The following is a 17,700-nucleotide window of genomic DNA, read 5'->3' as shown; positions in this document are numbered from 1 at the left end:
CCCGGCCCGCGCTGCCGCCGCCGCTGTCGCCGTCCCCGCCGCCACCGCCGCCGCGCCCGCCCGGGCGAACTACGAAGAGCCACAACGCGCAGCCGCAGCGTGACCAGCCGGTTCCCGCCCCTCCTCGCCCCGCCCCTCCGCCTGAATCCCCGCCAGGTCCCACTCTGTCCGGTCCCGCCCAAGCCCAGCACCCCCCCACGCCACGCCCCTAGCCCTGCCATGCCCCGCCCCACGCACCAGCCCCGCCCACATCCGGCGCCAGCCCCACCTCTGTTTCAAACCACGGCCCCCTCCTCGTATTGCCCCGCCTCCGTGCCACGCCCCAACGCCGGGCCAAGGCTCCGCCCCCGCAGCGCTCCCGGAAGCGGAGCTGAGCGCTGGCGCACTCCCGGCCCCTGCTCAGAACCGTGAGATGGACGCTGGTTCCTCTTTGGAGATTACCCGGTTCTGAGCTGTGGACAAGTGTAGCAAAAGAAGCGGGGCTGTAGGCCCTTGCCCTGAATCTACGATTTTCCCATTGCGCAGTTTGTGGTGCTGGGCAACTTGAATTCTGAGACATCGCTGTGTAGACTAAAAAGAAACTGTGGTTACCGCACTTGCCAAGGGTCCTTCCTACCTTTTACGTTGTTAGACGTTGCTGACAACTCATTTGCACGCCCAAATCAAAACTGATTCACCCGCCACGCTCCGCGCCGTGAACTAGGCTCATGCAGAATCCTCCTGGGAACCTGGGTGAGGGGAGGCGCGTAGATAGTGGAAAACCGCAGCTCGAGGATTTTGGCTGGTGCTGGAGACCTGTGTTGACGATTTTACAAAGCAGAGCGACTATAGCTTAAACTTCGTGATTAGTCTTAAGATATCATTAGTTCGTAAATAGGCTTTGTTGACCACCTGTGTCAGATCTAACATACTTTTGGCTCAAAACCTTTGAAGCAACCTCATTGAACCAATGGTTTCCACCAGTCTGAAAGCTAAGAATGTCATTAGATAAGATCTGAAACCTGTCAGTTTTCCATAATCAATCTGATGATCCAATCGGTGTCTGGAAAATGCCTTAACTTCTGACTTACTTTTATTCTGTGTTGGAACCCGTTATTCCACCCAATCCGAACCCATGTTCCCAGGCCGTGTACGGGATCACTCATATTTGGTTCAAAATCTCTTACTCCCTTTCAAAGAGGGCTGTTGTAGATAGACAGAATAGCCATCTGTAAGGCCGTGGACACGCCCAAAGCGCAGTTGCTTGTATCTTCCAGTATAGTAGAGTATATTCCTGAGAGAGGGTGGCCCTCTTGGAAACTCTTGGAAGTTTGAACTTGATCTGCTTGAAGTTTTTTTTCAGGAAGGATGGAAGATGATCACATTTGCATTTTAGAGAGCAGAATCTGGCTGGAGTGCAGGTTGGGACAGAGATGAGAGATTGGAGTGAGTCCAGAGCGGAAACTGAGTCTTAAACATTTAAAAATCCACTTAACATGCACACAAAATATACCTGAACACACTTAACATGCACACGCACTTATACATTTAAACAGTTAAATGCTTTAAAAGCACACTTAAAGCATATTTTATAAGGCACACTTGAAACAAAACCATTTAAAAATACAAGCAAAATGCACAGATTTAAAAATGTACAGGCAAAACCACACTAAAAAGTGTACACTTAAAACTACATGCTTCCTTAACAGCACTCTTAAAAGTGCACACACACTTCATGAGAAAAACCACACTACTGAATTGTTCAAGTTGCATCTGAGTCACTGAGAAATTTGTCCACAAAGGACAATGTGAGGGAAAGCACAGGCATAGAAACTCTCAATCCATGGCTCTATGACCATGGCAAAGTCACCTGATGAACTATGGGCTGTTTCCATCCCATGAGGATTAAATTTCATGCCTTACCCCCACACACACACACAAAAAAAATTCTAATGAACAACGAAGATAAAGAGAAAGAAAACATACATTTGTTCATTCAATAAATATTTATTGAATATTTTCTACATGCCAGACAAGAGGCTCAGATGCACAGTATTCAGGAATAAAGGAGTGTCCTGCCCTCAAAAGGGAGACAGGCCATGAAATAACAAAAAGAATAGTACATCTTTCTAATACACCTTGCAATTCTTAGAGAAATAAAGATAAAAAGAGTACAGAAAATTACAAGAGCACTAACAAGAAGGGAAAGTTGGAGGATAAGGTACCAGCTAGAGTAAAGAGTGAGGACCCAGGCAAAAACGCCCCATTTAAAAGATGCTGAGGAAAGCTGACTTGATGACTGACACCCGTAATTCCTGCACTCTGGAGGCCAAGGCAGGGTTACCACCACAGGCTCAAGGCCAGCCTAGTCAACAGTGAGCCTAGACAGCACAGTGAGTTCCACATCAAACTGGGTAACACAGAGTGGCCCCATTTTTAAAAGGTAGGGAGAGAGGATTGCTAGTAAGTTTTTCCCAAGAAGAAACTACATGTTGGAAGAATGAAGAGTAATCTCTCGACTCACGGATCATAAAACCATGTTATAGCATAAAGGGAAGTCAGCCAACAAAGTATGCAAAGAACACAGAATAATCATGTTCTTGACACGGGGGTTCAAGACCATGAACCATCATCGCTTACAATCCTTTTAATCCTATAATTGCAAAAGAAGTTGTTGCCAAGAGAAAAAAAAGCACTCTAAAAATGGAAATGTTTGGGGACTGGAAAGATGGCTCAGTGGTTAAGAGTGCCAACTGCTCTTCTTGAGGTCCCGAGTTCAATTCCCAGCATCCACATGGTGGCTTACAATCATCTATAATGGGATCTGATGCCCTCTTCCGGTGTGTCTGAAGACATCTATAGTATATTCATACATAAAATAAATAAATCTTTAAAAACAAATGAAAACGTTTATACTAGCTACACGCCAAGCCCTGGTTATCTAGAAAGCTGAGGGGTCACTGCGTGTTGCTGTCAGGCCAGGAGTCACACACTTTTTTATTTTTCTAAATTGACTTTTCTTACTTAAAACAACTTTACCTATTTCAACATCGAGTGGGTATTCCTTTCATTTGTTTCACATACGTATTACAAGTCGCTAACTAGAACCACAATCTTTAACTCGCCAGTGACAGGCTAAGTAAATCCAAATTCTCAACTCAAAAGAACGAATGTGAATGAAAGAAATGGAATTTAGGTCAGGCATTTTTAAGGTGATGACACTGTAGACAAGGACAGGAAATGAAGTTTGAAATTAATATGTAAATTTTTTTTCTAAAATTAGACAAAAGATCTCTAGGAGATAGAAAGCTGACTTAGGATTTAAATCAAGTATTAAGAATCTCTATTTTAGAAGGTATGGGGTTAGAAGAAAGTTTGAGTGCATATTGCTCTTGCAGAAGACCAGAGTATGTTCCCAGTAGCCATCCTGGGCACAACCACCTGCAACTTCCACTCCAGGGGATCTCAGGCGCTCTTTGGGACTTCACATGCACAGACACACAGACACAGACACACGAACATTTTAAATGTTGGTGCTCTCCTCATTCTTTCCATCCATTCCTCTGTTAGGCCACTGAAATATGTAGAGTCCTGTCCAGTATTTCCTTCCAATTTCTACATTTGAGTTTATTAAAGAAGAAAGAAGCCGGGCAGTGGTGGAGCACACCTTTAATTCCAGCACTTGGGAGGCAGAGGCAGGCAGATCTGAGTTTGAGGCCAGCCTGATCCACAGAGTGAGTTCCAGAACAGCCAGAACTACACAGAGAAACCGTCTTGAAAAAGAAGGAGGAGGAGGAGGAGGAGGAGGAGGAGGAGGAGGAGGAGGAGGAGGAGGGAGGAAGAGGAGGAGGAGGAGGAAGAGGAGGAGAAGGAGGAGGAGGGGGAAGAGGAGGAGGAAGAGGAGGAGGAGGAGGAGGAGGAGGAGGAGGAAGAGGAGGAGGAGGGGGAGGAAAGTATAGTCCTAATCCTTTGGACAAATGATCTTACCCAGGTGTCTCAGGTGCTGGAATTACAGGTGTACACTGTGTCCTGTCTCCCCCATATTTCTATGTAGACATACCAGTGTTTTCATAAAGAGAAACTGATTTTTAGGTAGCTGTGGGCGTGCACACCTCTATTAGGATTGGAGAAGCTGAAACGGGAGGATTCCAGGGTCTGGGCCAGCCTGGGTGATGTAACAAGACCCTGTCTCCAAAGAAAATCCAAAATGAAAAATGAATGTTGGCTGGATGTGGTGGAGCATGACCTTAGTGTCAGCTGTTGGAAGAAGTGGGTGGCTATCTGTCCAATCAATGCCAGCCTTGTCTACATAGCAAGGAGAGCTACATAGAAAGACCCCATCTCAAAAGGTGAAGCGTCCTCCAACTGTCTTGTCTGTGTCAGACCCACAGTCCTCTACCTTGTGTCTCAGCCTCTCTTGGGCCTGACTTTCCCTTTGACTCTGAAACCTCAAGCTGTTCCTGTGAAGACATGCTTCCATTTGTTCTGCCTAGGCTTCTCTGCTCCCAAGCTAGTGTCTTGGTGTCCAGTTCTCCCCACTTTTGCTTCCCTCCCCCCCCCCCTGCAAGGAGGCACAGGTCCATTTCACTGCCGCTATAACTGTTTAAGTTAAAGGGGATCGTGAAAACAGCACACACAAGAAGCCAAAATTGTTAGACCTTGGTCTTCAGTTTACTTCTGTACTTTCCTATGAAACTACAGAGAAGTGGTGAGCAGATGGCAGCTTTCTTCTGAGTCATCAGATGGAAACTAGGATTCAACCTCAGGACCTAGGAGCAAGCAACACCTCAGAACTCAGGGAAGGCGGCGGTGGTACAGTGTTCTTACCCTAAACTTACCTTTGGCTTATCAAATAAAGCCTTTTTCTAAAAAAGTATTAGTATTAAGGGGTAGAAGCAATGTCTCAGTGATGGAGAGGGCTTGTGGCTCTGGCAGAGACCTGGCTGGGTTCAGATTCCAGCACTCATGTGATGTGTCACAACCCTCTAACTGCAGTTCAGTTCTGGCCTCCACGCACCAGGCACACACATGCTTCCCAGATACACATACAAGCGAAACGCACAAAATGAAAATGTTTATAATTAGTAATTTTAAGTCTTATTCAGCCAAGAGAATTGAGGCAGTTTATAAGAACGAAAAAACCCATAAAGTCAAAATTGTTTTATATATATACATATATGTGTGTGTATCTGTGTGTATCTATGTATGTATGTGTGTATATATACATGTATACATATACATATACATATACATATATATATATATGAAATAAAAAGTAAGTTAGAATAAGGACAGCCATTGAGTTCTACATAAATTATTAAAAACAGCCAATTTGGGGGCTGGAGACATGCTCAGTGGTTAAGAGCACTGGCTGGTCTTCCAGAGGTCCTGAGTTCAATTCTTAGCAACCACATGATGGTTCACAACCACCTGGAATGGAATCTGATGTCCTCTTCTGGTGTGTCTGAAGACAGCGACAGTGTACTCATAAAATAAATAAATCTTGGGGGGAAAAAAGCCAATTTTAACTGAAATTTCTTATAACTACAGGAAAAACTGAGATCAATCTAAATTGTCTTACGAGAATGGCAAATTAATTTCTCAGATGAAGTAAACTTTTGTAGAAACCGGTCTGAGTAAAATTTCTAATTTGGACAGTAATGCAGAATCTTTTGTCAGCACCCTCACAAAGAAGAAATGTGAAACTCTACTGTTTTGACTTTTTAAGAGTTTGGGGGCAGGGTGCTCAGTGGTTAAGAGCACTTGTTGCTCTTGCAGAGGGCCTGGGTTTGGTTTTCAGCACCCACAGAGTGGCTCACAGCATCAGTCAGTCCAGTTCCAGGGCATCCAATACCCTTTTCTTGCTTCCTCAGGCACTGCACGTATGTGGTGCACTTACACATGCAGGCAAAACACTCATACATATGAAAATAAATATATTAAATAAATGAGAAGAAAACGACTCATCTAAAATTACAATGCTTAGAAAGGTAAAGTTTTGACAGTATAAGCTGGAGTGATAGATCCCATTTGATTAGCAGCTGCAAATGCCCAAGCGAAGTCCCGATATCCTAGTGCAGCCTTCCAGTGGATGTTTAAGGCCTCGGTGAATTTCCTAAGAAAAAGGAGCCAGGCAGTCCCTCCTCTGCTCCTTCTGTGTCTCACATGTATCTTTACTGTTGTAGGGAAATCCCTGTATTTATAGATCTCTGACCTGTGTATTCCACATCTTTAGCATCTTTGTAACCAACCTTTGAAACATTAACTAAAAATCCAAGTATACTTAATAAAGATCCTGAAGTAAACAAAAATTACATCAGGAAAATACTGAATGGTATGTAATGGTCTGTGAAAAGACACAGACCATGAGGCTGGGCTGAACTGCCTGTGTTGACAGCACCAATGGGGACTGTTTGATTCTCCAGAACCTAGAGTTAAAACACACACACACACACACACACACACACGCACGCACGCGCGCGCGCGCGCGCGCAAGCAAGCAAGCAGTTCACCATCCTTATAATGCTGGGCTGGGGTGGGGGACAAGCAGGTCCCTTGGGCTCACTAGTCGGGTCACCCTAGCCTACTTGATAAGCTATGAAAAACCTTAAAATCAAAAAACAAGGGAGAAAGTTAGATCAGTGTTTAAGAGCCAATCTTGTTGCTCCTGCAGAGCACCCAGGTTTGACTTTCAGGACCTAAATGGAGTCTGACAACTGTCATAACTCCAGTCTAAGAGGACCTGACACTACAGCAAACACTCATAAAGTAAAACCAAACAAGCATAGGCACACGCCTATAACTGAGCACTTAGGAGACAGGCAGGCTGATTCCTTTACTCTGTGAGTTCAAGGACAGTCTGACAAACACAGTGAGTTCCAGGACAGCCAGGAGACATAGAGAGACTCTGTTTTTAAACCAAAACATGTTTTATTAAAAAACAAAAACAAGAAAAATGGTGAGCAAGTCTTGAGGAATGAAACAAGCAACACCCATATAGACATACCTTAGACACACATAACACAGAGAAGAGGAAATATGTCCTCAAACACTGAACCCTTCTGGAACTCAACTTGATTTTTTCACTGAAGTATCTGGTCTTTTCAACAGTATTTCAAGTGGTCAAGAATTGGCCCATTCCATAAAGACAGGATGATTCATATGGACTAAGAAGAGCCTAAGTCATAGCATTTAAATGACCTGGGAGAGTAGGTGTGTGTTATGTAGCAGAAAGTTATTTATATAAAGAAAACTTGTCTATGGTAGCTTACTGTGAACTGGCTTGATGAAAAACTAAACTATTACACATTACTGCTGCCCTACTTAACATGTGCTAAGGGAACGGCTTATGACTAACTGCCAAGATGACTTCTCACTGTATGTCACTGACATGTCCCCAGAAACTTGTAGACTATAAGCTGCAGTTCTCTCCCTGGTGGTCTTCTGTTGGAAGCCTGGCCACCCTGACACTCTCCTCCTCCCTCCCTCCCTCCCTCCCTCCCTCCCTCCCTCCCTCCTTCCCCACTCTCTCTGATGCCTACCCTCCCTTACCTCTGCTGTTAGTGGGAATTGTTTCCCATCACTCTTAATGGTGAGCGAAAGCCTTCCTCACTTTCTGCTTTTGAAGACCAACAAAAATGCCCTTGTTTGCTGTACCCTTCACTGCTTCCCTTGGGCTATTTTTGTCACTGATTTTTCTGGACTTCAACTTTTCTACATTCTTTGTTCTGGGCTTCTAGACATGCCTGCAGTAGCCAAGATGGGAACAGTAATGAAATCAATGCTTTATTTTTGTTTATTTTGGGGTTTTGTTTTTTGTTTGTTTGTTTTAGTTTCTCTTTGTAGCCCTGGCTGTCCTGGAACTGGCTCTGCAGACCAGGCTGGTCTTGAACTCGCAGAGATCTACCTGCCTTTGCTTCCCTAGTGCTAAGATTAAAGGTGTGTGCCACCAGTATCCCACAACATATTATTATTATTTTCCTGCTATCCTTCACACACACACACACACACACACACACACACACACACACACCCTCCCCCTACTCAAACCACACAACAAAGATTCATTTCTATGACTAGTTCCTACATCAGATCTTTACAAAGATTCCAAAAAAGAGGTAAGTTGCTAAGACAGTATAATAAAAAATTCAAGCTAATAACCATTAATGTACGTGATAAGCCAAAAGTACATTCTTTTAGGCACTGAGGATTTATAACTAAATGAAAATTGACATGCCATCAATTCAGCTGATTTTCTTCCTTCTAATGTACTTCATTTTGTCTATTATCACAATAATTTTAGGAAAGCATTTAATGAAACTTTCAATTAAACTTTAATTAAAACTTTTAAGCCATCCATCCCTTAACCAAAGGGTTTTAAGAGTGTATATTCTTATGTGCTTCAAAGTACACCTTTATTTTTACTTATCTTTATTTTTATTCTGAAAAACATCCAAATTCTTTTAGTGTGGAGTCTGGTTAAAGGAACCAACTGCTTGGGGCTGGAGAGATGGCTCAGTGGTTAAGGGCACCTGCCATTCTTGCCGAGGACCAGAGTTTGATTAGCAGCACCCACATAGGAGCACACAATCATTTGTAACTCTCTGCAGGTACCAGGCGCACATAGTACACACACATTCATGCAAGCAAAATGCCCGTACACATAAAATAAAAAACTAAGTAAGATCCCACCACTAAAACTATATTACAAATTTATAGGACAGCTAGATACGCCCTACGCCCTGGCTCTGAATAGCCTTGCATATTTTAGCATCAAGCACATGTACTAAGAATGGAACATGCGTGTCTTCCTGATAGGAACATCTATTTGAGGTAGAGTGAATAAAGGAAGATGAAGGAGAAAACAAAATCCTACACTAGGTGGCGTCGTTTCTTTCTGCAGTCTCACAGTGTGGAGGGTGAGGTTCTCCATCATAGAGAGGAGGTCTCTCTGGGGCCAAAGCAAACTAAGACAACACTATTTTCTTAGGTTACTTAAGCAGTAAAATAATCTGGTTACAAAAATGTATTTTTAAAGATGTTTTACCTATAATGATAAAAGTAAAGGCTCACATTTACTGAGCAGCCAGAGGTTAAGGATCTTCCATGGGTTAACCTTTTATCCTCCCAAGAACCACGTGCATCAGAGACAGCCATGGTTACCCTGCTTTATGGGCACAAAGTAAGCTCGGGATTTACTCCAGTTTGTGTTCTGCGGTGGACACTTGTGCAGCAGGCACGGCACACTGCATAAATGCATGTGCACGCTGCATCTCCAGCATGCCACTATGCCGTCCACCAGTACACAAAGATGAGTGTCACCTACTCACGTAAAATCGCACCTAACGCTTTTCTTCCCTGCAGAGAAATTTAAAATATATTATGAAAATATATAATCACTGTAAGATATACTGCCTTTACTTATTTTGTGTTAGGAACTAAAGTATCTCCCTATCACAAGTATTTAAAATTGAATACACTAAACATTTATACATGAAAATCAATGTAAAAATAACATGTTTACAAAGAACATAGCCAGTTAGTTGGTATTCCATTGGAAGTATCTTAGAATAAAACAAGTTTTTAAGCCTTCATTTAACAACACTAAAGAATGAGGTATCTGAATGTTTTCATCACAGACTTTTACTGTATGTAATAAACTGTATTCATAACTAGCATGTTACAAGAGTACCACTGTGCCAATAAAATGTACTGCATTTCAACAGTTACATTATTAAATATCACAACTGTCAGGGTGTCAGGGGCCACAGTTTTTCCTTCAAATGTTACCATGATGCTTTTTATGTGATAGATGATATTCAAGTTAGGTTTTGTCTTTAGGTTAATTTACATTTCAGAAGACCGCCCCCCCCCAGGCAGATATATATTAAGCAAATGGCTAGAAAAGACAAGAGAACCTGAGGAGAATTTAAGATGTAGCATGTAGTTTCTAAGGTGGATTTTCAAATACAGCATACCTCATTCCATTTAGTTGTAAACACGATGCAAAATCTTAAGTCATAAAAAATATTTTATTGGTAATTATACATAAGTGAGTGGGGCTGTAAATACTTTTTATTTAAAGATATTGATAAGTGCATAAATTGAAAGTTGTATCTAGAACTAGAGTACTATGGTTTCCATACGAATTGTTATCTTTAGTAAAAGGCCAATTAAACTGACTTACGAGTGCCATCCCATTTCTGTGCGATCGTTACATGTTTGTATCAACTAGATTCACACGTCTATGACCCTGGATAGGTTTGGAACAAGGAAACAGTGATAAAACTATCATTCAGTTAAAGCTTTGCAAGTACAGCAAGTTCTTTCTGTTTCTGCCAGATGCTTGGACTTCTTTAACATTAATGTCTTAGAGAATACAGGAATACCAGTGTTCAATGACAATAGCACTAAACCTGAATCAGAAGGATAAACAATCCATGTCTTACTATTTACTATTCAGCTAGTAAACAGTACAATAAATTGATGCTTTGAAACATAAGCAAACTAACAAACATAAACTGCAAAAAATGGACAAAACGTAACTCAGAAACAATAATTTAGTAAAAACATGTCAAAAAACATTGGCAAAGGTTCATACAAATTCTTTATTTAATAACAACTTCCTATTTAATCACACCAAGTACCAGCAGGTGCATTAAGAGGATAACCATTAAGAAAATCCTGTTGCAGCAATAGTTGATTAAGTTGATCTCTGACTTGCATACATATAACTATTTGTTTCACAATTCTCAAATAATACATATTTAGGCAGCTTGCACTATGTAATAAAAAATTTAAACTCATTACATGCCAATAGTAGAGAATTCAATAATTATGTGTTAGAATTCACTAAACTATAAGTGAAAATAGACTTACCAATAACACTGCATAATGAATAATCCAACCACATTTTCATGGCATTTAACAGCAGAGACCAAAATGTTAAGTCTGGAAATGTTCGGTAGCTTACACTGCAATAAACTCTAAGAAATCCTGGCAAATTCATATTTCATGTAAAACTCAAATTATAGGTTATGCATGAGTGTGTCTGTCATGAAAATGTGGTAGCTGTTGGCATAATCTGTATTTCCATGGAGGACTAAGTGGAGCGAGACTGTTTAGTGAGACTCTCCGTTCAGGGAAGAGGCTTCTCCACGGGGTGAGGAGGACCTGGACACTCCCCGCTCAGTGGTGTCCGAGCTGCAGCTGCTCTGGCTGTGCTGGTCCCCGGCAGCAGCACTGGACGCCGGCGCTGACTTGGCTTTCTCCTTAAAGTCTGTAATAATGACTGTTAGATCTCCAACAGTGACTTCCAAGTGCTGGGCACTACTCCGATCCACATTTTTTAATCTTGGTCTAAACACAAAAAAAAACAGTGAGTTTTTAAACTAGCTTTTCCTACTATCAAATTTCTGAGTAAACACTATATAAACCAGCCAAGTGACAAAACGAGTCATACTGAAGGTGGCAGGCAGCTTGACCCTTTTATTCCAATCCATGTTTTAGGACAGTGAGACACAACTGCACCACACAGACAGCTGGTAAAGCTCAGGCTGGGGACTGGAAAGGCTCTCAGTGGTTAAGAGCGCTAGCTGTTTTTCCAGAGGACCCAGGTTAGCTGTTTTTCCAGAGGACCCAGGTTTGATTCCCTGCACACACAGGGAGGCTCACAGCATCCCTGACTCCAGTGCCAGGAGATGTGACCCCCTCTGAGCTCTGCAGACACCAGGCACGCACACAGTAGGCACAGTGCAGACCTAACACTTGGACACAGAGAACAATAAAACAGACCTTTTAAAAAACACAACAAGGCTAGGGCTAGGCTAAGTTGTACTCCACTGCTGCACACCTGACTGTTCCGACCCAGACCCATGATCGCGGTCAGAGCTCAGGATTGTGAATACCACTGTCCTGAACTTCAAGTACCTATGTTTTTTAATTGATGAAAGAAAAAGAACAGACTTAAATGTCTTCTAAATGTCTGCTAAGAAAGAAAAGCCTCTTCCTATTTAAGCTTGTATTTTTACCTTTTCTAACGTAACTTTCAAACACATAAAACTTCTGTGATATTTTATACTGAGATAAAATAGTTTACTTTCATGTTGTGTATAGAAGTATGATCAAAGTTAAAAAGAAATGTTAAATGGTTGTCTCTATTGTTTTGAAAACCGCATGGAGCCCGCTCTACCTGGTTTTCTTGTGACAGTTCTTTTTGCTAGCTGCTTCCTTCTCACTCTTGTCCTTCTCTACTTTGTCTTTCTTCTCTTTCTTCGACTGGGTAGGGGGCACGAACTGCTGAGTGACCTGCTGTGCAACCAGCTGGGAGACAGGGCGAGGTTTCCTGTGTGCATAGGAAAGAGAAGGATTTTATTATACCTTAAAGGTGCTGTGTTTATGAAATAAAAGCAGGGTGTGAGAATATATTTTGTGATATTTTTAGGTTTAAATTTCTCATATATAAAATATAAATGATTATTTCTGTTCAATAAAATAGAACAAACTATCATAATAGTTAAAATTTAAGTGCAAGATATATGCTCAGGCCACTAGAATGCAACTGCACATAAAGGAACATGTAACATTATTTACAATTTATATCCAAGAAAATAAGGCCCACATAATAACATGAATTTTAAAATTGTAACAATCATTTCCACTTAGTTTCTGTGTATCAGTGTTGTGGCTGAAGTGCGGGGCCACACATCTACAAAACAGAAATCGTGGCCCATTGCAGGCCCCAAGAAGTTAACCCATCCTTCCTTCTGAGAGAGAGCGCTAAATATCTGTAGTATTATCTACTTGGTCCCCTCTTTAAGATCTTTAATTCATTCACTGATTATTTGTTTACTGCCAAAGTCATCACTGAAATCCTTGAGACTCCTTCTGTCTCGTGCTACAACCTTAAGACATATTTCTGACGCTGGAGAATCCTCCATTATGTGACATTTCCAATTTCTACATTTCGGGGGTCTTCTTGGCTTTGCCTTTGGATGCTAACATGAGCAAGCATCCTATCACCCCAGATCAAGGACACCTCCAGCTCTCACAGAGCTCGAGCAACTGGGGTAAGATTCAGAGACACAATCTCTTAAGTTCCAGAAAGAGAAAGAGAGTAAAGAAAGAAGCAGGAAGACAAAGAGTGGAGAAATATGGGAGATTTTGTACATACACACACGCACAGAGACACACACACAAAAACATTGCATAATGTTGTATAATCAAACATAAAAAGTTTGAATGCTAGCAGGATATAAGGAAGCAGAGTACACTCATTTTAAAAACAGAACTGACAGAAATGAGGGATAAATGTCCAGGCTAACGGTTATACTAACAGTGCTTGAGTTAATTGCTTGTGTGCAACTGAGTTTGGCACCAGCACTTAGGTAAAAAGCTAGCCGTGCCTCCTGACACAGCTGTGAACCCAGCATTGGTAACAAGGAGGGACACGGACAGACCCCCAGCTAAGGCTTGGTGAACACCAGCGCAAGTTCCAGGTTCAGTGAGAGATCCTAACTCAAGGGGGTAAGGCTGGAGGCAAGAGGAGAATACTAGAGGACACGAGACATCCTCCTGTGACCTCCACGGACAGATCTGTGTCCACACACAGACATACATACACGTATACACATATACACATGCATACACAGCACATCCAAAACCAGCTACACATAGGAAAGTGCTCTGAAGGTATTGTATTTTGGTTAGCTCTGTTAAGGATATGAACACAACAGCAAGGGTTTAGGTAATGGTTTATGTATTCAAGCAGTGTCTGAATCTCCCAGGTTTTTAGTCTTGTCAACTCCTACCTCCACAGCTTTTGATTTAGTGACTTCTGAGTGAAGACCAAGAATTTGTATTTCTGGCTAGTTTTTAAGTAATGCTAATTTGTCTGACTCAGAGAAGTTATGTGAGAAAACTTTTCCTGGGAAGATACACCACACAAATCTATTTACCTTATAGGAGACTCTCAACAGAACAAAGTTTGGATACCACCAAAGTGCAATTTAGTACACCAATAAATTTTTATTAGGGCTACTTACAGGAGCAGAAATGACTCAAAAACAACTGCATCACAAAAACACACCCCAGCATGAGTGACAGCTCACAAAGCTAGGAACCTGGTGTAGTCTCTGAGCAGAGGAGGCCACCACCTCCCTCCCTTCCATCCCAGCCTACAGCCATTGATGCCTCCATAGGAGCTGTCAAAATGGTGGCACCTCCTTTGCTTGTAGCTGGTGCAGGAGCTGTCCATGGTGGTGCATGTCCTTTCTCACCTCAGTTTACATGATCTGGAGCTGTCCACCCTGGCAATACCTCTCTTCAATCTCCCCAAACAGCTCACCAGAGTACCTCAGCCAAAGCCACCACTGACCAGGAAGGACTTCCCATCCCAACCAATGAAACTAATGGAGGGAAGAGGAGGTGGGAAAAAAAGCCAACAATCTCTGAGCAGGAAAACCCACCAATCTCCAAGCTCCCCAAGATCAGGACTTATCTCACCAATCCTCAATCTGGAAATCTCAGCCCTGAAAACCTCCACCTGCCTCACCCCCACCAAGAAATTCTATATAAGTCCTGGCCTTTGTTCAATTCCCTGGACCCTCCAATAAATCTCTTTTATGGGATTTGCTGCCTATTGTGACTCTCATTGGAATAAGCCACAAAGCAATGAAGAAAAGAAGGGAAGAAGCAACAAAGTGAAGTGGGCCTGAGGCTCCTGGGCGCCTCAGCACAGCTGGGACCACACTCCCCTGGGAGCTCTAATACCTCTGCTGAGGAGCCTTCCTTTCCAAAATGTGTGATTGCTGAGTTCCGGTGCCTCAGAAGGTCCTTCCCTTGGGACACTGTCCCTCCTTAGAGCTCTGTGCTTCCTGGGCTCTGAAGCCTCAGGATATCTTTCCCTTGAGATACCTTTTCCCTCAGCCATGTGGTTCCTGGACTTCTGACTCCCAGGATGCCCTTCCAGCCAAGCAGGAACACTTAGAACACACTGCACAGCCTGCAGGCACTTGGACGGAGAGTGTCCTTTCAAGGTGCTTCAGTTGCTCTAAAACTCTTCCAGGCAGCTCCACTAGTTTCTCTTCTTTCTAGGTAGCCAGTCTGGCCTCAGGGTCTTCTTTGCAGCTCTGTTCCCCTCGTCTCTAGAATCCCGGCTTCTATTGCTCACTCAGGCAGGGAGGGCCCAGTGAATCCAGCAACGTCAACATCTCCTGCAGCTCATTCCACTTGTTTACCTCCTGTTTAAGGAGCTTCCCTGCAGAATAGGATGCTTCAATCTCAGAGGGAACTACTACACAGCAAGAGATCCTTCTGAAAAGAAGCTTCAAGAAACAGAAAACTTTTAGCAAGTGCTGTGATCACTGCTGTAGGAAGCCCGAGCAGTGGAGAGGGCACATGCTAAGGAATATGAGCTACCTGGGAGTAACAGTCACTGAAGAAACTCACACAAATTTAACAAAGAGTATGGAGATCAATCAGAAGCAAAAAGATTTTATACGACAAGAAAGTGGTTTGGAACCCTTTTGGATAGAGCAGGAAAAGGGGCATTCTTTATAAAAATGTCATAAAAATAAACAGAAAGAGAAAATAAATAATCAAAAAACATCCACACTAAATAGAAGCAGCAATGAACTTCAACTATCTCTCTGGAGACTGAAATCAAGGGCCAGTGGTAACCGATTAGCTCTGCCCTCCTTACCTCTAACCAAGAGACACTTCTAAAGCAACAAGGAGAAGCTAACATTCTCTGTGCAAACAGTATGATCTGAATGTTCATGTCCCTTCAGATTTCTACACTGAGACATAATCCCAAATATGGTTAGAATCAGAAGTATGGTGATTAGGCCCCAAAACCAGAGCCCCTCAGAAGAGTGAGTACCCCGACAAAGGCTCCAGAGAGCCACCATGTCCCTTCCACAGCCACACGAAGTCACAACACACACAAAGGAACCCCTCATCAGATAACCCCCACAAGCATCACCTTGACATGTGATTCCCAAACTTTAAAAGGTGAGAGAAAGAAATTTCTTATTCATAACTACCCACCCCATGGTATTATCTATGGTATTTTGTTACAGCAATGAAAATAGACTAGAAAGTAAAATCAAAGACAAAACAATACAAATAAATAAATGAACCCAGACTCTTAAGTAATGGTAGTTCACAAAATTTAAGGCCACACTGAATATTAGGGAAGAAGGTAATATTAATTTTATGTCTCCCTGTCTACGCTAGAAACACCATCAGTAAGACAGCCTAGGTGTTAGCTGGCACTCTGTAGCTGGTACAGTACTACTGCATCATGAAAGTATACCCTAGACACCAAGAATGAATGCAGAGGAATGAATAAAAAATCGGTTTTATGGGGCTGGAGTGATGGCTCCGTAGTTAAAAGCACTGACTGTTCTTCCAGAGGTCCTGAGTTCAATTCCCAGCAACCACATAGTGACTCACGACCATCTGTAATGGGTGTATGTGAAGATAGCTACAGTGTAGTCATATAAATAAAATAAATCTTTTTTAAAAAAATTAGTTTTATTTTCTTACTGACATCTAACAATGCACATGTGGTGCAGTGTAACACATAAACTGCTAGAAATAACACATACCATCTTCTGACAGACGTCCTTAAGAAACTGGGTGCTTGGGGTGGGGGTTACCAAAGGGGAGAATTAAAAAGGGGAAAACATTTGAAATGTAAATAGATATCAAAAAAAAAAAAAAAAGGAAAGAAACTGGGTACTGCATCTGAGCTTCCTGGCCAGGATGAACTACTTGCTACACACAGTACAGACAGTGTGTGAGTTAGAGTAACAAATATTTAATTTCTTTTTTTAAGTTACACCAAAATAGGGGCTGGAGAGATGGCTCAGCGGTTAAGAGCACTGACTGCTCTTCCAGAGGTCCTGAGTTCAATTCTCAGCAACCACATGGGGGCCCACAACCATCTGTAATGAGATCTGATGCCCTCTTCTGGTGTGTCTGAAGACAGCTACAGTGTGCGCACATGTAATAAAATAATTTAAAAAAAAAGTTACACTAAAATATGGAAAGAGAAAACTGAAAGATATGGCATGGTTGGGAATATATTTGATCAGGTTAATGCTAGTGAAGAGTCATTTAAAACTAAGTAAGTCTCTAAGATAGAAAGCATAGCTAGGAAACTGTCATTCCAGGACATTTTAACTCACTGGGTCTCTCCATTAAATTATAGCTTTGTCACATTCATATACTATGCTTTGTATTGTCATTCCTTTTACCTCAAATGTAATACAAATATATAAAAATATTACTAACAAAATTATAAAAATTTAGAGTGGAAATCCTGGAGTTGGGGAGATGGTTCAGCAAATTAAGAGCACATCCCGCTCTTGCAGAGGACCTGGGTTCAGTTCCCAGGACACACATAGCAGCTCAAAACTATCTGTAATCCCAGGTTCCAGTGTCTTCTTCTTGCCTCCTTAGGTACTGTAACACACACAAACACACACACTATGCATACATGCCCACAGGAAAAACAAATATACATAAAATAAAAATAATTCTTTAAAAAGTGGAAATCCTGGAGTTTCCAGCCATTAGCACACTGAAGTGCCTGATTTTTGTCATTACAATGTATAGCACTGATAAATCACTGTAAGCAGTGCTACCTTTAGAGACAGATACTTCAAAGGCCGGTTACCTAGCTTTGCTAAGTTTCTCTCAGTCACAGTGCATACT

General features: G+C 42.1%; 1 protein-coding gene across 1 annotated transcript in view; it reads right to left on the bottom strand.

Annotated features, from left to right (window-relative positions):
- Window positions 1–9,991: 9,991 nt before the first annotated feature.
- The window catches only part of Yaf2 (YY1 associated factor 2), a 62,742-nt gene continuing 55,033 nt past the window's right edge, over window positions 9,992–17,700 (bottom strand). The window contains exons 3-4 of the mRNA XM_028752150.1: window positions 12,170–12,322; window positions 9,992–11,337 (exon numbers count right to left, since the gene is read on the bottom strand). Of these exons, the coding sequence (XP_028607983.1) occupies window positions 11,100–11,337; window positions 12,170–12,322 (391 nt within the window). The 3' untranslated portion in view covers window positions 9,992–11,099. The remainder of the gene's footprint in view (window positions 11,338–12,169; window positions 12,323–17,700) is intronic.

The sequence above is a fragment of the Grammomys surdaster genome, unplaced genomic scaffold, assembly GCF_004785775.1.
Source record: "Grammomys surdaster isolate TR1022 unplaced genomic scaffold, NIH_TR_1.0 125878, whole genome shotgun sequence".
Classification (NCBI taxonomy): Eukaryota; Metazoa; Chordata; class Mammalia; order Rodentia; family Muridae; genus Grammomys; species Grammomys surdaster.
This window is presented reverse-complemented; position numbering and strand designations above follow the sequence as displayed.